Here is a 17,276-nt window from a genome sequence, read left to right as displayed (position 1 = left end):
TTTCCCCATTTGCTAGCCATTTACCAGCTGCTGGGCATATTAAATATTGTGGATTTGAGTCAGAGGCTGTAACCCCTAAGTGTACTGTTCTTCCCAATCATGGGCAGTGATTGACCATATGAAAGAATGATGTAGTCATCAGCCTACATCTGTCTTCCCGAGGGAACAAAATTACCGCTGGATTCCATTGCCAAATGAGGTGATCAATGTAGACACCACCAAGGAGTGAAGACAGCCATGAGTCATGGATATTCCAGAAGGAAGGAAAAACTGACAGCCGGCTTACAAAGCTCTCTACCTCGTAGACATAAAGCAGGTGTTTCGTGTTGTTACTACCTAACCTCCATAGACTGTTTATGTGGCTGGGATTTCGGTCACAACTTTATATTAAATAATTCTTTTAGTCTTCCCAAAACCTGTGGGGTTATTGGTTCTGATATATGGTAACTCAGTTAGGCATGCATCAAGAAACAAATAACTAAAATCTAACACACAGTGGTTTATGGAACATAATACAAAAGATGGAGACAGGCAGGTCCTGGTATTGGTTTAGTGCTCCACAAGCACCAGGATGCTGCTTCCCTGACCTTTCCTTGACTGCTACTGTCAAGCATCATGTCCACATTCAGGGCAGGAGAAAGAGAAAGAGTTGGCAAACACCGTAACTGAAAATTTATCAAGCTTTCCCCTGTCTACGCTTCTTTGTGAAAAACTGGTCACAATACCACCATCGTCTGCAAGAGTCAGAGGCAGAAGGGAAAGGACAGCCATCAACAGAATCCATTGCAGATCTGAGCTAGATAACGGATGAATATCAGTCACTTAGCCAACAAATGCCATGAAGCACTCCTCTCGACTCTAGGGATCCATTAGTGACCAGAACAAGAAAGAAAGGGATGGAGACAGAGGAAGAGAGATCAAGAGGCAGGGAGGGAATCAAGACTGATGGAATCTTCTAGAACACAAAGCTGGAAATGCAGCTGGTTCCATGACTAGAGACCACAGATCTGAGATACTCCAGGAAATCTATGCTGCAGCCTGGGTGCATGTCTATCTTACACACCCTGCTTTCTTATGGAATGGAATGGAATGGAATGGAATGGAATGGAATGGAATGGAATGGAATGGAATAGAATAGAAAATAGAAGAATAGAGTGGCCCACATTGCCAGAATTTTCACATTCTATTGCTCACACTAAAACCACAGTCTCCAGTCTGTAGTTCAGAAACCAGGGAGACAATTTAACTGCCAAGGCCAGGAACAGTTTCACCCTTGCAGGTGAGGGCTGGAATGACAGAGATCATTTGTGTGAAGCGAACAGCTTAAATTAAAACATCCCATAAAGCTTTCTGTTGTCACCACCCCTCTCCAGGCTAGTTGATTCCCTTGTTGGACACTTAGTCAATGTTGAACACCACCATCCACACTAACTTTCCCGTCCCCAATCCACAAGTCTGGAATTAACTGTCTTGAAAAGCACATTTATTTAGCCCTGTAAGAATGGACTAAATCAGGATCATTTTAAATGTTTTTGCATCACTTTTGTGTCCCTGTTCCCTCCAACTCCCCTAACCCCATCCCTCGACCCTGCCAGCCTTTGTCCCTGTCTTTCATGGAATGGGAAGAGGAGTACAGCTCCCTTCTCACATTGGGCCAAGTCCACAGGAGCCAACACCTCTATTACTCAGTTTAGTTACAAAGTATGTACTGCAATGTGGGTCAAGATACTCTTTTACGACCCATATAAACTATAAGTGTGGGAGATATGGTTAACTTGGTGTTTTTTTGTTCCAGAATCTTCTCTGCATCACTGAATGAACGTTTTTCCATTCAGGGACAAAGTGAATATCTGACCTGCTGCTAATTTGTTCTTCTGTAGGCTGTGGACTCCCTACCACGGGCAGGAGGATGGGCAGGCTGGGGATCCTGGGGAAAATCTCTACTGTCATCTGCATCAGCCACAGTAGGTAAGTGTTGGGAGTTGCACCAGAACAGAGTTCAGAAGCTTGATAGGACAGCACATATTGATGGAATTTAGCATTTTCCCATGGGGAATCCGTTTTCAGTGTTCAAGTCAGTATTGTTTGGGGTGCTTTTAAACCATTGTCTTTATTATCCCTTAAAGTATAGATTTAAGATGTAGACATATGCACATACATATTTATGCATATACATATGTACAGATACACACATAGATTTTTTTAAGGTTGAGTCTTTCTGTGTAGTCCAGGCTCACCTTGAACTTGTGATTCTCCTGCATCAGCCTCCTGAGTGCTGGGATTACATGTGTGCACCACACACAACAAATCATGTTGATTGATTTGTGTGTTGAACCATCCTAAAATCAGTAATACTTTAAACACAGATTTTTTTTTTTGTACCTAACACAAGAACTAAAACAACCAGCCTGAGGGGAGATGGGGTCCCAAAGCTGGAAGCAGAAAGTGGTGGTCAGGGGTTGGATTCTCAAAAGATAATGGAAAGTCAGAGCCAGAAGTGGGGTTGGAATGGGGTCACCTGTGAACATTATGTGAAGTTATGGGTTCCAATGCTGCTGAGCCCATGAGCCTTCAACAGATGGCTCCAAAGCCCTGGTCACTTAGGCAGCCCTGGTTAATGTCAGTGGGACACACACACACACACACACACACACACACACACACGAATGGGTGAGAGATTTGTGGGGAAGGTGGAGGGTGGATGGTAGGACATAGGAGGTGAGGTTAGTCAGTAAGAATGCAAAGTGTACATATGTAAAATTGTAAAAAAAATTAAAGATTAAGAAATAGAAAAACACATCCCCCCCCCAAGTTATGGGTTCCAGCCTGAGCTGCTAACTTGGTGTTGAGGGGTAACTTCGATGACATTCAGAAACAATGTCAATCCCAGGGCTTTGTAACATTAACAGTTAGTCATCGTGGGACAAAGAAACTTAGGCCAGGGAGACACACTTGAAGGTTTACAAATTGCCTGAAGAAACTAAAGGAAGAAAACAACGTCAGTTCAGTTCAACTGCGATTGATTGATTTCCACTCAAAGCCTCATGTTATCCCCCACTCCCCCCCCCCGGGGTAATTCAGTTGCAGATAGGCAGCAAAACATAGTCCTTCACATAGGGCTGTCACCAGCACTGAAAATGTGAGCAAAACTCAGAGGCAGAAATGCTGCAGTACAGCTGTTGCAAGTCTTTAGAGTTGGCAGGAAAGCGAACAGAGAACAGAAACATTGGGAAGGTGGTGCTGAACCAGGAGTGCTAGGATGTGAGTACTTCTTACCTGCTATGGAAAGACACTGTGGCTCAGTAGCTACACCTTGTAGCTGCTCTTTGTGAAACGGGGGTTCTCTATTTGAAAAAGAGCAGTCAGGAGAACCTGAGAAAGCCTGAGGTCCCTACCCACTTTCACCTTCCTGTAGAAGGAATTAAGAATGAGTAGCCACTGTGCTGGATGGAAACAAACAGCACACTGATTGGTATTTGTCTTCTCTACACTGTTCTATCTTGTCTTGTGGCTTCTTACTTTGACTCTAAGGGAAAGGAAGTGCAAAGAAGCAACTTCCCAATGTATATGTGAAGTCAAACATTTCTCAGCCAACAGTTCTTTTCAGGGGGATCCTCCCTCTTAAGAGGTATCTGCGTCACAGACAAACTGTACACAGTCTAAGAAGACTTAATGCCTGTGGGAATATTCATAAAATGCAATAAAATTCTTTGTCATTCCATATAGAAACCAAAGGGGGGAAATGTCAAAAACACAGAAAAATGACAAAAAAAATGATAATATTGATGACTTCAAAGCAGTCTCATGAAAGTCAGCTATGACGTCCCACAAACACATAGTAGACATGGCTTCCCTTTAGCATGCATTGCTAAGAGTAAAGTGATGGTCCAGTCATTACAATGAGAGCTGGTGGCGCTAAGACATAAAGATTCCAGAGTCAAACCCTGCAGAATGGAGCAATTTATTACTCCACCCTCCGAAGGCCTAAGTATTTATTTGAAAAGTTGGTTGTGACAGTTTTAGGACTCTAAATACAAGAATATCTAGTTGGGTGACAGAATGCACCTGATCATATTAAGGTTTTACTTTCTCAAAATCTCTGTTCTTTTTTCCATCCTTGCCTCAGCTGCTATTTTTTTTTTTTTTTTTTTTTTACATTCTGATGACACGTTCTATCAGACATATCCAGATAGCATTAGTGTGTATTACAAAAGAATGGTAAACTCATCAAAATTGTGCTACTGTGGAAACTCCCCTCTGTACAAATTACCATACTACAAGGGAATATCTACCATTTATCTCTCTCTATATCTATCTATCTATCTATCTACCTACCTACTTATCATCTATCTATCGTGAAGTGACGTTGATGATGTAAAAATTCCTAAGGGTTAGGAATTTTAGAGAACCTGGAAATTTGTTACAATGGCTTACAAATAGTCCCACTAGTCAAACAATGGCTGTCTACCAATGGAAGGCCTAAGAATTAAGTAGTTGTTCAGTCCTCAGGCTGGTTGTCTTAACTGGTCTTCTGAATCCCAAAGAAGTAGGCACTGATGCCAGCAAAGGGATAGACTAGCTTCCTTCTTCCATGTCCTTTATATAGGCTGCTGGCAGAAGATGTGGCCCAGATTAAAGGTGGATCTTCCGACCTCAAAAGATCTGGATTAGAAGTGTGTCTTCCAATTTCAAAGGTTTAATTTAAAAAAATCCCTCACAGAGATGCTCAACCATTTGGGTTTTGGTTAATTCCAGATGTAGTCAAGTTGACAATCAAGAATAGCCATCACAGGGCCATCCATGGAAAGGTTGATGTGATTAATGTTACTGTTTCCCATAGTGCTTTGCAATCTTTGTATTAGGTACGAGGTTGATGAATTTCTGGTGGACTTTGATGAGAATGTTGTCAGCTTAGTAGCACTTATTGTTAATTGTGACCCTAGGGTAGGGGTGAGCATTTGAATACAGAGAACCTTGGCCATCATTTGGGAGAGGGAAGAGTTTTCCAGAAGGAAACGTTTTAAAGCTGCATTTAATTTGCTTTAGTTGAGGATGGCAGCCTAAACTGTATGTTTTTCAAAAAAAAAAAAAAAAAAAAAAAAAAAAAACAACAACAACAAAAACTACATTACTACATTTTGCTATTTGTTATAACAAGAAGAGGACTTAAGAAGGAAATGAAACTGGTGTGTGGTATCACCTCAAACCTCACAGCCACAAACCAAACACAACCCCACATCTTACAGCGCAGGGGTGATTCTAGACTACAAGGCTGGCCTTACAAGGTACGCCTGGGACAAGGCAGCTAGAGTGAGATTACACTGTGAAGGTGAACTTCACTTTGCCCTGTGGTCATGGTGAAGTAAGTCAAATTCAAAATCAAAATGCGTTAGAGGAGGAAGCTCTTGAGCACGGATCTGACTTCCGAGGAGTTAGAGGGTCAAGGTTAGAATGGCACTCCACAATGACTCACACATAAAACTTCCTTACTATAAAGTAGGGAGTACACAGGTTGGTTCTGGTGTTAGACAGACTAGGTTTGAATCTACCTCCCACCTACCAACTCTGGGACCTTTGGCAGGTGATGCCATCTTGACAGGCTTCAGTTTCCTCTACCTGTAACACCACCTCCTAACACACTGCTATTAAGAAAAATAGATCATTTACTATTCGGAACTTTTTAGCACAGTGCCTGGGATATCCCTCGGGATCAGTAAGTACCCACAATGGAGAGATTTTTAGCACATCACTAGAAAGTACATATTATAATTCTCCTGGCAGAGAAAGCACAACAGCACAGACGAGAGGCGAATTACTGAACATCACACAGCTGAGAAACGGTGGAAACGAAGTTCCTGGGTTGACTTCGGTGTAGACTGCTTTTCTTTAGCGTGAAAGTCCAGATGACTAAAATACCAGCTGACCAGAGAGTTTTTATAAATGATGCTGTCCTGTGACAGTCTTGCAATAGCGTTTTGTTTGGGGTTTGCTGTTTTTCTGGTTTTGCTTTAGTTTATTTTACTTTCCAGTGTTCACTTTCTACTGCAGCACAAAAACCAGCCCCAGTCTCAGAGCCTTGGGATTCCAGGGCCTCCCATGTTTTAGGATATTTAGGGTTTATGGCGACGTGAAGTTAATCCACAAGCTACACTAAATCGTGCCACATGTGTTGGTTGTCTTTCTCTTGCTGATAGAATCCAGCCACTCTCTGGAAATGGAGAGTACCAGTGACTCTGTTGTGATTTCCTGATTTTGGGCACTAGATGTCACACTAACTCAAGCTTTAGAAGTGACTCGACTACGTAGGGTGTGGCAATATCTACTTTACCTATAAATAAAATTACAACTTTTAGGTAAATGTAAAGCTTAACTTTGAATTTCTGGTAGGCTCCAGAAATATTTTCTTTTACTCACACAGAAAAATTAGAACTGTTAATCAGTAAACAGCAGGTTCTTGGCATCTCTATTCCATTAAATACATCTTGCTTACATGCACATTAAAAACGGTTTCGTTCCAAAATAAAAAGCATTTTTCTAGAGACAGTTATGCCTACATCGATGTGGTCATTTGTAAGACTTTCCCCCCGCCCTTTGTCTTTTTGTTTTGTTTGAGACAGTGTCTCGTAGAACCAGGTAGGCCTTGAACTTGTTAGGTAGCTGAGGCTGGTCTTAAACTCCTGATCCTCCTACCTCTTGCCTTCCAAGTTCTGGGACTACGAACTGATAGTCCTTTGTGTTCTGAGAGGATGAAAAGCTGTTCTTCCCAACTGAGAAACAGACACGTAAGTCTAACCTGCCCAGAATGGAGAAGGTTAAAGGGGTGATGATGAATATAACGTTAACTGTACTCACAGAGCAGGCTGTACCCCCAGCCTCCAAAGCTCACTTGCTCTGATTTGGGCTCTCAGAAATCTATAGCTGTGAATCACGGGTGGAGATTTTCATTTTGGAAAACACATAGGTTTTTCTTGTTTGTTTTGTTTAAAAAAGAAAACAGTGACCTTAAGGAATCTGAAGTCAATGACTTAAATGCTGAAATTTCAGTGAAATTCTATTGAAATGTTTGGAATTCATTGGAGGCTAGAAAGAATTAATTCAAGCCAGTTTGAAAGATTATAATTAAGTCTTAGGCTTAGCAGTTTGCTTTTTCAAGTAACTCAGTAATTGAGTTTGAGCTGTGTTTAATTATCTGCATGAGTGTAGGCACATATTTCTATTGTAATTAAAGTTGTAAATCATGTTTTCTAGGTTTTCAATGTTTGTAGGTAATATATGATGACAAATTTCCATTGGAACCAACCAGTGAATATCATTGCCTTGTGTCGAGGTTGCTTTGATAAATCAGGTTATAATCGATGACAGAACACTTTGGGTGTATGATGGTTGTATGTTGGTGTGCATATGTGAGTGTTTGCAAAGGCCAGAGTTAGCTTCAGATGCCACTCCTCAGGATGTTGTCCACATTGCCTTTGGGGACATCTTGACTCACATGGCCTGAAATTTACTGATTCAATTAAAATGTCTGGCCACCAGGCCCTAGGGATCCACCTGTCTCTACCTCCCCAGTTCTACAAGTTCATGCTACCACCCCCAGATTTTTACACGGGTTGTAGGCATTGATGTCAGGTCCAAAATACATTCTTTGCATTCATCTGTTTCTTCCTCTAACTCCGGAGATGGATAAACAGCCATTTGAACAGTGCTTTGTAATTTTGACTGGTTCTGTTAAGCTCTGACTTGGCACTTTGCCCCTAGGTGTTATGCTTACCACTGCCTTTTATGTTTGAACAACCCAAGGTTCCTGCAGACATCTTTCCTTTGTTCTTGAATATCAAAGCAGGGGAAAGGCACCCAGGTGGAGATAGCACAGGCAGATTTTCCTTCTCCAATAGCTGTGAGAACCCCAGTGAGCTACCGTGTTTTGGTTGCTTCATCCTGTATGGAAATACAGAAGGCTATAACCCATCTTGGTGGAGGATGTCCTGCTGTCTTTGGATGAAGACAAGATTTTTCGCTATCAAGTCAGGGTTGGTTTTTGCTCAGTGCATGAGAAGGTCAGTTCTATAATCACTCGTCAAGGATTTACTGAATCGCAACAGTGCCAGGAAATAAAGGACTGCCCCTTCTTGGAAACACAGGTGTTATCTGTCCAGTGGAATAAAACCAGTGACCTTCAGTCTGGTTTGGACTGTGACTGCTTCCTGATTTTCCCACTGACTGATCTTTTTGATTTAGAGTCTTCAGCTCAGCCCAAGACTTTCCATGGTGCACTTTTAAGGATTGTGGTGATTTTTTTGTTTGTTTGTTTGTTTTGTTTTATTTTGAGACAGGATCTTGCTAAGTTTCTCACACTGGCCTATAATGCTATGTAGACCAGGCTAGCCTCAAACTTACATCCTCCGACCTCTGCCTCCTGAGTGTTGGAATCATAGACACGTGCCACCACTATGTCTAGGTTCATACACAGAAATGTATTGGTTTCAATTCAGCCAGTGTTAACTGAGTACCTACAATGTGTTATGGCTTCAAAAAACAAACAAACAAACAACAAAAGCAAATGACATGTCAGCCATATGACACTTAAAAAGGCATGAGGAAGATAAGACAGCCATGCCATTCAAAGATGCTGGCTTGCTTTTGGAATCTCAGTATGAAAACCAGCCAGTGTGAGAGGCAGAAGGCAGAGGGTCTGGAAACATAGGAAGGAAACTGAGTCACAAAAGAAGGGTGGCTGCTTTCAGGTCATTTAGCCTTGACCAAGTTGAGCTCATCTTTGAGCCATACTCCAGGGAGTATAAATACCCTGCTGTTCAGCATTTTGTTTTCTTCAGAATGGACAACCATAAGGCCAGATGGTTTTGTGTGATCAGTCCAGGGGTTGCAGACTGTGTGGGCTTATAGTGTATCTGTGAGCTATAAATGTATTTCCCTATAGGCCATGGATTAACAGCAGTCAAAGAAAAGGCTGGGGCAACCCTGCGAATCCACAGTGTCAATTCTGGATCTCCTGAAGGGGTACCAACTGATGCTGAAAATGGAGTTTCTGAAAGTGAGTGGCGTGTTCACCTACTGTTTGATTTTATTACACCGTGTGCACAATTGCACAGTGAGAAAGCATCCAAACACATTCTAACAGGGGGGTTCTCTCTTGCCCTGACAGATGTGACTCCAGATCAGGACCCTGCCGGAGGCCCCCACACTTCTCCCCCAGGGGCAGCAGGGTCGAGGGGCATGCTGTCAGCCTTCACCAACGTGGTTCAAAACACGGTGAGTACCTAGCTGCTTCCTGTTTTCCCTAGTGGCTCACTTCTTTTGATCTCTCCATCTCGTGACCTAGATACATCAGAGAAAAGGCAGCCTTGCTCATGACTTTGGCTTGCGGTTTGTTATGCTTTTTGCTACAGAGTAGGTGTGACCTTGGTTCTGAAATAATAAGGGCCCACGGGTTAGAAGGGACATTTTTTTTTTTCTAATCTGATTTAACAGTGTCCTTTCCAGCTGCTACAAGGATAACCTCTGGGTAGGGGAGGAACTCAGAATCAGAACAGCTGTTCTTCCTGGATCCTGTCTCAATGTTCTTAAAAATATGAAACTGTCTATGTACAAAGTATGGAACAAGTCAAGAGGAATAGCCCAGACACTTACCCTGCCGTATCCCTGCAGTGCCTGCTCTGCCCTCCCTTGAAGAGTACTAAATGTATCCCTGCAAGTCTACCTTTCCTGTTTACTCATTTTCATTTAAGTTGTTTTTTTTTTTTTTTAAAAAGGACAGATGCATAACCATCTCACTCCTAAAGGAAGCTTGCAATCCTATCAACAACAAAATACTGATGAGTGTTGAAGGAAGCAGAGGTACTCCAAGTAAGATGATCCTAGCAGGTCCTCAGATCCAGGAAGAAAAGATGCAATCTACTCTCTAGAACAAACTAGATTTTCTCAAAATATGGCTCTTGCCATTTTCAGTCGCTTATGCATTTGTGGTATTGAAGAGAGATGATTGCCTCACAGGAACCGTACCACACTCTAGCCAATGGCTGATGCCAGATTTGCCATACTAAGTCAATTCAACAATGGAGCGCATTGCCCATTCGGAGAGAGGGGATTTGGGGTGAGCAGGGGAAGTTATCTTACCCAGATGTTGGGGTGAAAGTATGCCAGGAATAAAGGAAATGACTGTCCTGCTCCTAGACTGGGCAGGAAGAAGGAGGCATACCAAGAATGTTTTAGGAGCCACACAGCAGAGCAGTTCAAGGGCACCCATGGGAGTGGAGGAAGCTCACTCAGTAACTCTGGAGTAAAAAGTGAACTTATAGCTTGTCACCTCCCTTTTTAAATTAAAATTGTTCACATTATTATTGTATATGGATATGGTGGGGGGGCAGCTCTACCATGGTGCTCATGTGAACATGAGAGGCCAACTCTGTGGAGTCACTTCTCTCCTTACATTTCATATGGGTTCCAGTGTGGAACTTGGGTCATCGGGTTCATGCAGTAATTGCCTTTTTTCCACGGAGCCGTCTTGCCAGCCCTGAGCAATCTACTCCCGAGAGCACCATCCACATCCTCAGCTCCCTACTTGGCCTCCTTCCCACAGTTCCACTCCATCTGCAGACTTGCCCTTGTCCAACAGTGCACACACACTTCCTGTTCTCACTTTATTCTCCGCGGAAGTGGCAGGATGTTGGGGGCCTGAAAATCAAAGTGTGTGAAAGTATAGTTACCGAGAAGCACGTCGTCCTCTGTATGTGTTGCTTTTACAATTGCTGTGGCAAAATGCCCAACAGAAATAACACAGGGAAGAAGGTTTGTTTTGCTTATGGTTTGAGAGGCTGCATGTGCTTGGACTTCATGGTGGTGGGACTATGTACTCAGGGGGCTCTTTGCCTTCTGGCAGGCAGGATGCAGAGAAAGGGAGGGGACTGAGAACCAAATATAACCTTTAAGGTACATCCCCCACTGGCCTACTTCCTCCAACTAAGCTCCACCTCCTGAAGATTCTAGAACTTCCTAAAATAACCCTAGTAGCTGGGGACCAAAGATGCTCATGAGCCGGTGGGGGACATTTCATATTGAAGCCATAGATATCATTCCTTCAAAAAGTCTGTTCCATAGCACGAGTATTGATTTGGTGCCAGATTTGAAAATAAATGCCAAGTGCTGGAAATGGAAATGTCTGATAAAGTATATCCATTCAATAAGGACGAAAACTGCCATTTAGGTCATTAGGAAGATTGAAAAGCACATAGAGATGATATAAAAATAAAACCTAACATTTTCATGTAAGGTGAGGAAAATACAGTTGTTTGCAGATTATAGTTAGAGTTGTATTATTGGGATCATGACTGGGGGCTTCAAAGCAAAGTGGGTCTGTTCATTTGAGCAGTGTGCGTGAGTCTCCATTGTTTTAATTTCCGTTAAAAGGAAGACAGTGGCTGGCAAATGGATTTTTCCTAAGTGATACCTGGCTAATAGAACAGTTTCTACAGCTGGAAGTACATGGAGGGCAAGCTGTCTTAGTTCATTAATGTACTAATTATATTTGGTGTTGGCCAGTTTCTGAAAGTACGAAAGAGCCATCTGAAACAGCCTGAGGGTCCTCTGCTTCAGGGCCCTGGATTAAAAAAATCATCTAAACCAGCCTGAGTATTTGACATTTTAATAACCCACCCCAAATAATTCTGTTACTTATGCTAAAATTCTTTCAAATGAACACGGCAGTTGGGTCATCCATTAATTTTATGTCTTACATACACATCTATTGATATGCTCAGAGCTACTGACATGAATCCCAAATGTGCATCATTTTTTAATGACACTGCATGCTCTACAAATTATACAGTATAGGTTTTTCAAGAAAAAGAAAACAGGATTTAAATAGATGATCAATGTCATGGTGTGAAAAACTTGTGGCTTTCTATTGATTTTAATATTTGAAGAGAGTGCCAGGTACATGGGAACTGCAGGCCACTGCAAAACAGCAGGCTATAGAAAAATCTAATCCCATGTGTTTTTCTCTTTTGCAGGGCAAAAGTGTCTTAAGCGGAGGTCTGGATGCTCTGGAATTCATTGGGAAAAAAACCATGAATGTCCTTGCAGAAAGCGACCCAGGGTTTAAGAGGACAAAGACACTGATGGAGAGAACCGTTTCCTTGTCCCAGGTTGGACTAGATCCTTCACTGATTTTTCTGCTTTCAACCAATAAAGGCAAAGCATATGTTCAAACTTAAGTGGCACAAAAAGTAGGAAGCTAACTTTCTGACTCAGTCCGCTGAAATCCTCATAGGAGGCAATGGTCCCTTATGCATGCTGTATGTTATCTTACAGAGATAGTGATAAAAAAAAACATTTGGGTTAGGAGTATGCATGTTGCTGTGCATATAGATGGAGCATATGCGTGCATGTGCGCATATACACATACATACACACACACACACACACACACTCCAGCCAAAGGGCACCATATTGATCACACTTGCATACTTTATTCATTTAATAATCTGTTGAAGATTTTTCCATGTATACCATTGAAAGTACCCTAGTTCTACCACTTATCAGCTATACAACCTTGTGGGTTTTCTTTCCATCTCTGTGCCTCAGTTTATCCCCTGTGCGATATGGTGACAGCAATACCTCCTGATAACTTCATTGTGACGGTTGCATGAGCTAGAACAGAACCTGATAAAGACATGTATGTGTACATGCATATATAATTTTTATTCTAGGTAAGATGATGATAATGTTGGAAAGAGAGAGACTGGGTCTAAAAACTGGAAAGTTCTAGCTACTTTTGTTGTAAAACTAAGAGGGGGCCCGAGTTAATTTCCCAAACTGCCATAATTTTTGTGACACATTCGTGATTTTTGTCACAGCTGCATGCTAGCTACATTTGGAAGGCTGCACTGCACACGGAAATTCATTACACAGCACCCACAAGGGCCGGCAAGGATGCCACATGTTGAAAGAGTGAGCCGCGATGAAAGTTGTCAGAGATGAGAGCAGAGTGTCGATGGCTGCAGATGTTGACGCGTCATGGAGGGAGGCAGTCATGAGGGTGACACTTGCAGGGCTGTCAGTGAGCTGGGGGAACTGCTCGCCTGGGTTTCAAAAGGTCACCATGGTTACCATGGTGAGAAGAGAGTGGAGGAGGGAGGGCACAGGGCAGGGAAACCATTCGGCATGTGGATCAGTCTTGTTCCTCACAGAAGTAGATCGTGAGGCGGGCTGAGGTGTTCAGGGATCCACTGTATGAGAGAAAACAGCCTGGGAGGATGGTTCATCAGAACCCAGGGAAGGAGGACCAAAGGGGGAACTGGGTGGTAGTATGCCAGACTGCCATACAGCCTAAGGAGCTTGGTGAGGGCTGTGAGGAGGCCTCTGGGTAATGTCCGCAGATGCCAGCAAGATGACCCTCCCACCAATGCAGGGTGACTTCTGAGTTTTATTACAAGTGTTAAACCTTCCCAGTGATGGTTTCAATGGGTTATTTTGAAAACGTTAAAAGTCAGGGCCTTACTAATTTAGTCTTCAAGATAGACAGGAGACAGAATTCCTTCCACGGGCTAATGGGATCTTGGTGAACAGCCTCAAGAACCCAAAAGGAAAATGAGGCTGCCTGTTTTATTTGCACATAATGAACACCAGCCTCTATTTTTGGATGTTCTTCCCCCTGTGACCCTGTGGCATTGGCCCATGTATTTATGGGATGCTCTGCAGATATTAAAGGACTCTATAAACTAAAGTCCTTGTAAACTTAATGAGAAATCAAATAAAAGAGGCCTAGCATCAAAGCAAGCAAGTGCAGAACGTTGTTAATAATGGATAGGCTCATGTCCGTTCTGCCGTCTTGTATTTAAACAACAAAATAACTGAAGGAGCTTGTGTGTGTGTGTGTGTTTGTGCGCGCGCGCACATACATAAGGTCACCCCCAATGCTGCATATGCAGGCGAAAGGAAGTGAGATGAAGGGAGGAGAAGAAAGAAGGAAAGAAGGGAAGGAAGGAAAGACAGAAGTTATTAATATGAACAGTAACCCAGCCCAAGCATCTATAAGTCAGTTTCTAGTCAGTGTCCACTGATGAATACATCATGAGTTTACATTTGTTAACTCCTTTCATTGAAGATGTCTCATGCATCATCCATGGAAATATTTAAAAAAAAAAAATGTAACAGAGGAAATCAAACCACCTTTTTTTTTTTTTTTTTTTTTTTTCCTGTTTTGAAATCTGCCTGGGTGCAGAATTCTCAGCGAGGTCACAGAGAAATGGTCTTTGCAGACTTACACAATACCTGTGGCTCCTCTTAGCTCCTTTTACTCTCCCAACTGTCCCTGTATGTTACACTTCTCCAGCCTGTGGGCTTCCCTCCCCCAGCCTCTCAGTCCCCGTTAACCCTGCCATTTCTACAAGGCTCTCTTTTTGCTCTCTGCTTCCTCTTTCTGGGTCCCCTTCCGGTTGGTTCTCTTTTGGCTCTTGGTCCTCTGTCCTCTTTGTTCTCTCTCTTCCCTTCCTCTCTCCTCTCTTGGCTGGGTTCAATCTACTGGCCAAGCTTAGTCTCCCACTATGTCTCCCTGCTCTGGACACTTCCTCATGCCCCTGGCTGTTTTCTCCCATACTCACAATATAAAACCTCCTCAGCCATCCCTTGGAGCAGTCATGCCCTCATTTTATACACCCAGCGCATTGAAAACTGTGAGTCTAGAAAATCTGGACACTTTAGAAAAGAACCGTATGCTGGAAAGACCTAGTGGACAGCAGAGGAAGTCTTCATGTGTTTCTTTTTGCTCTTACTCTTAGGCACAGGTGCCTTGCCACTTGGCTCAGCCAAAAAGATGAAACAGAATATGTAAACATTAACAAACAGTGTCAATCTAGTATCTATTTTACATTTCTTTAAAATGTATTTTTTAAATGAAATATAATTGCATCATCTTCGCCCTCCCTTTTCCTACCTCTAACCCTTCCCATGTACCCCCTTACTCTATCTCAAATCCATGACCTCTGTTTCCTTAACTATTTTATGTGGTGTGTATTTTCTTAATACTGTAACACATATGTGTGTGTATGTGTTTGTATATATACAATTTCTAAATATATAAACATAACCTGTTTAGTCTATATAAAGTTACATGTATGTATATATTTTTAGACTATCTCTCCACTCTCAGCATCCCTTAGTTACCTACAGTTTTTTGCACAGGGTTGAGGCCCCATGATCTCTCCCCCCCCCTTACATTAGCATGTCTATTGATACTGTCTTTGTTCGAGTATTGTTTAGGCAGCCATGATGATTAAATTTCACGGAGACCTGAGAAACTCTTCCCTGAGGACTAGTTTTTATGGTATCAGAAGTCACCATGCAAGCCTCCAAGGAACAAGAGCAACTCATAGTCCTACCTAAGCTGTGAGGCCTATGAACTAAAACAATGGCCTGCATGGGGAAGGGTGTAATAGTGGCACATACACCTAAGCAGTAACCAACAATTTTCTAATTGGACCTAATGCCCTCTCATCAAGAGGGATATTATACCTTGTACTAGAAACCAACCCAACTACCCAGAGCTAGTGAGGTCACGGAGGAGAACCTACTACCAACTATTTATAAAGACTCATTTTGAGAAATCCCAAGTGATAAAGGTGATTTTTTTTCCAGATAATGTCTGTTTTCCCCATCACCCCTGTATCTTGCACAGGAAGGCAACAAGGAAAGATCTGTCTAGTGCATGGTCATTGTGTTTCTGCAGATGTTGAGGGAGGCCAAGGAGAAGGAGAAGCAGAGGCTGGCACAGCAGCTCACAGTGGAGAGGACTGCACACTATGGGATGCTTTTTGATGAATATCAAGGTTTGTCACACCTGGAAGCCCTGGAAATCCTGTCCAATGAGAGTGAGAGCAAGGTACGTAGACATGAGTCATTTGAATGGCATCGTTTGCTGATATGTTTCCTTAGCACAACTGGGAAGAGGCACCAAGACTTATGCTATGGTCTCCCAGGCTGTACAGCTTGGTGCCCCTCTAGCTGCTTATGGTTTCCTCTCTGTACTATGCTAACCTATTACTTCACCCAACCCAGAGTGCTGAGACTACCAAGGGCTCTCACTAACCCACCTCACGGCAGAGAAGGCTGCTCTGAAGTTTGCCTTCCAGGCCCTTTCCCTCTTTTTGGCACTCTCTCTCCCAGATCAGAGATCCCTCACCAGCCCGTGCCTTTATTCTACCCAATGAAGACGGAATGGCTTTTGTTTCTGTTGGACTGTGAGCATTATGTGTATGTTGTTCTGTGGGTTACAGTGTCATTTATTTAGCCACCTTTAGCAGAATATCTGGGCCATAAAAGGCAAAATCATCCTTCTGAGAACGATTTGAAAATGCTCACATTTAGAAACCTGGATCGCCATACAGGTGGCCCTATACATTCACACAACCCCACATGACCCCAGGAAGACAAAACAATTTGCTGTGGATTACAGGCAAGGCTAAGCTCCATGAGCCTCTGTCTCAGAAAAGAGGCCAACAGGGCTGGTGGGGTGGCCCAACAGGCTAAGGCACATGCTACCAAGCCTGACTACCTGAGTTCAATCTCCAGGACTCACAAGGTAGAAAAAGGACTGACTCGTGCCTGGACGTTTTCCTCTGTCCTTGGTGTGCACACACAAAATAGGATTAAAAAATAATAAACTATTAAAAAAAAAAACAAGCAAGCAAAACACTGTTAAAGGATAATTAAAAACAAAAAGGTAAAAATCATGACTCTCATACTGATAGAAAATAAGCACCTAACAAAGATCTTATTTTGTTCATTAATTAAATGAGGAAAACAGGCATGTGTTATCACCAGCTGTAAAGAAAACCAGAATGTTGCAAACAGACACAAGCTTGCCATCCAGTGGGGCAGACTGCCCCCCATCCCTACAAAATCCATCTAAAATTGTCTGCAGAGAAATGGCTTTGCATTGCCATCAGCCATCAACAATTTGCCCAGTTGTAAAATTGGCCCCCTACATTCAGAATTTCATAATCCGGTAAAAAATGCAATTTCCCACCGAAGCACAAAAGTCTCCCCGTGATAGCTGAGTCTGGAATCAGTCTTTATGTGATTATACATCAATATGAGGCTGTGGGATTCTGGACCTCTCTTACTGCAATCTGCTTGAAATGACAATGTTGATAAAATCTGCCTCATAGGATTTCTAAAGGGATTCAGTGAGATAACCCATGTAAGGGCTTGTAGCAGCATGCCTGGCACAAACAAGGTGCTCAGGAAATGCTAGCTACTGTTTT

The 17,276-nt window shown here is 42.7% G+C and overlaps 1 protein-coding gene across 1 annotated transcript in view; it reads left to right on the top strand.

Annotated features, from left to right (window-relative positions):
* Fam114a1 (family with sequence similarity 114 member A1) overlaps positions 1 to 17,276 on the top strand; it is a 57,599-nt gene that overhangs the window by 16,044 nt on the left and 24,279 nt on the right. Inside the window, exons 3-7 of the mRNA XM_051174017.1 lie at positions 1,881 to 1,968; positions 8,936 to 9,049; positions 9,161 to 9,267; positions 12,024 to 12,158; positions 15,740 to 15,892. Of these exons, the coding sequence (XP_051029974.1) occupies positions 1,881 to 1,968; positions 8,936 to 9,049; positions 9,161 to 9,267; positions 12,024 to 12,158; positions 15,740 to 15,892 (597 nt within the window). The remainder of the gene's footprint in view (positions 1 to 1,880; positions 1,969 to 8,935; positions 9,050 to 9,160; positions 9,268 to 12,023; positions 12,159 to 15,739; positions 15,893 to 17,276) is intronic.

Source organism: Phodopus roborovskii, unplaced genomic scaffold (assembly GCF_943737965.1).
Source record: "Phodopus roborovskii unplaced genomic scaffold, PHOROB, whole genome shotgun sequence".
Lineage (NCBI taxonomy): Eukaryota > Metazoa > Chordata > Mammalia > Rodentia > Cricetidae > Phodopus > Phodopus roborovskii.
Note: the sequence above shows the minus strand (reverse complement) of the source record. Positions and strands in the feature narration are given on the sequence as shown.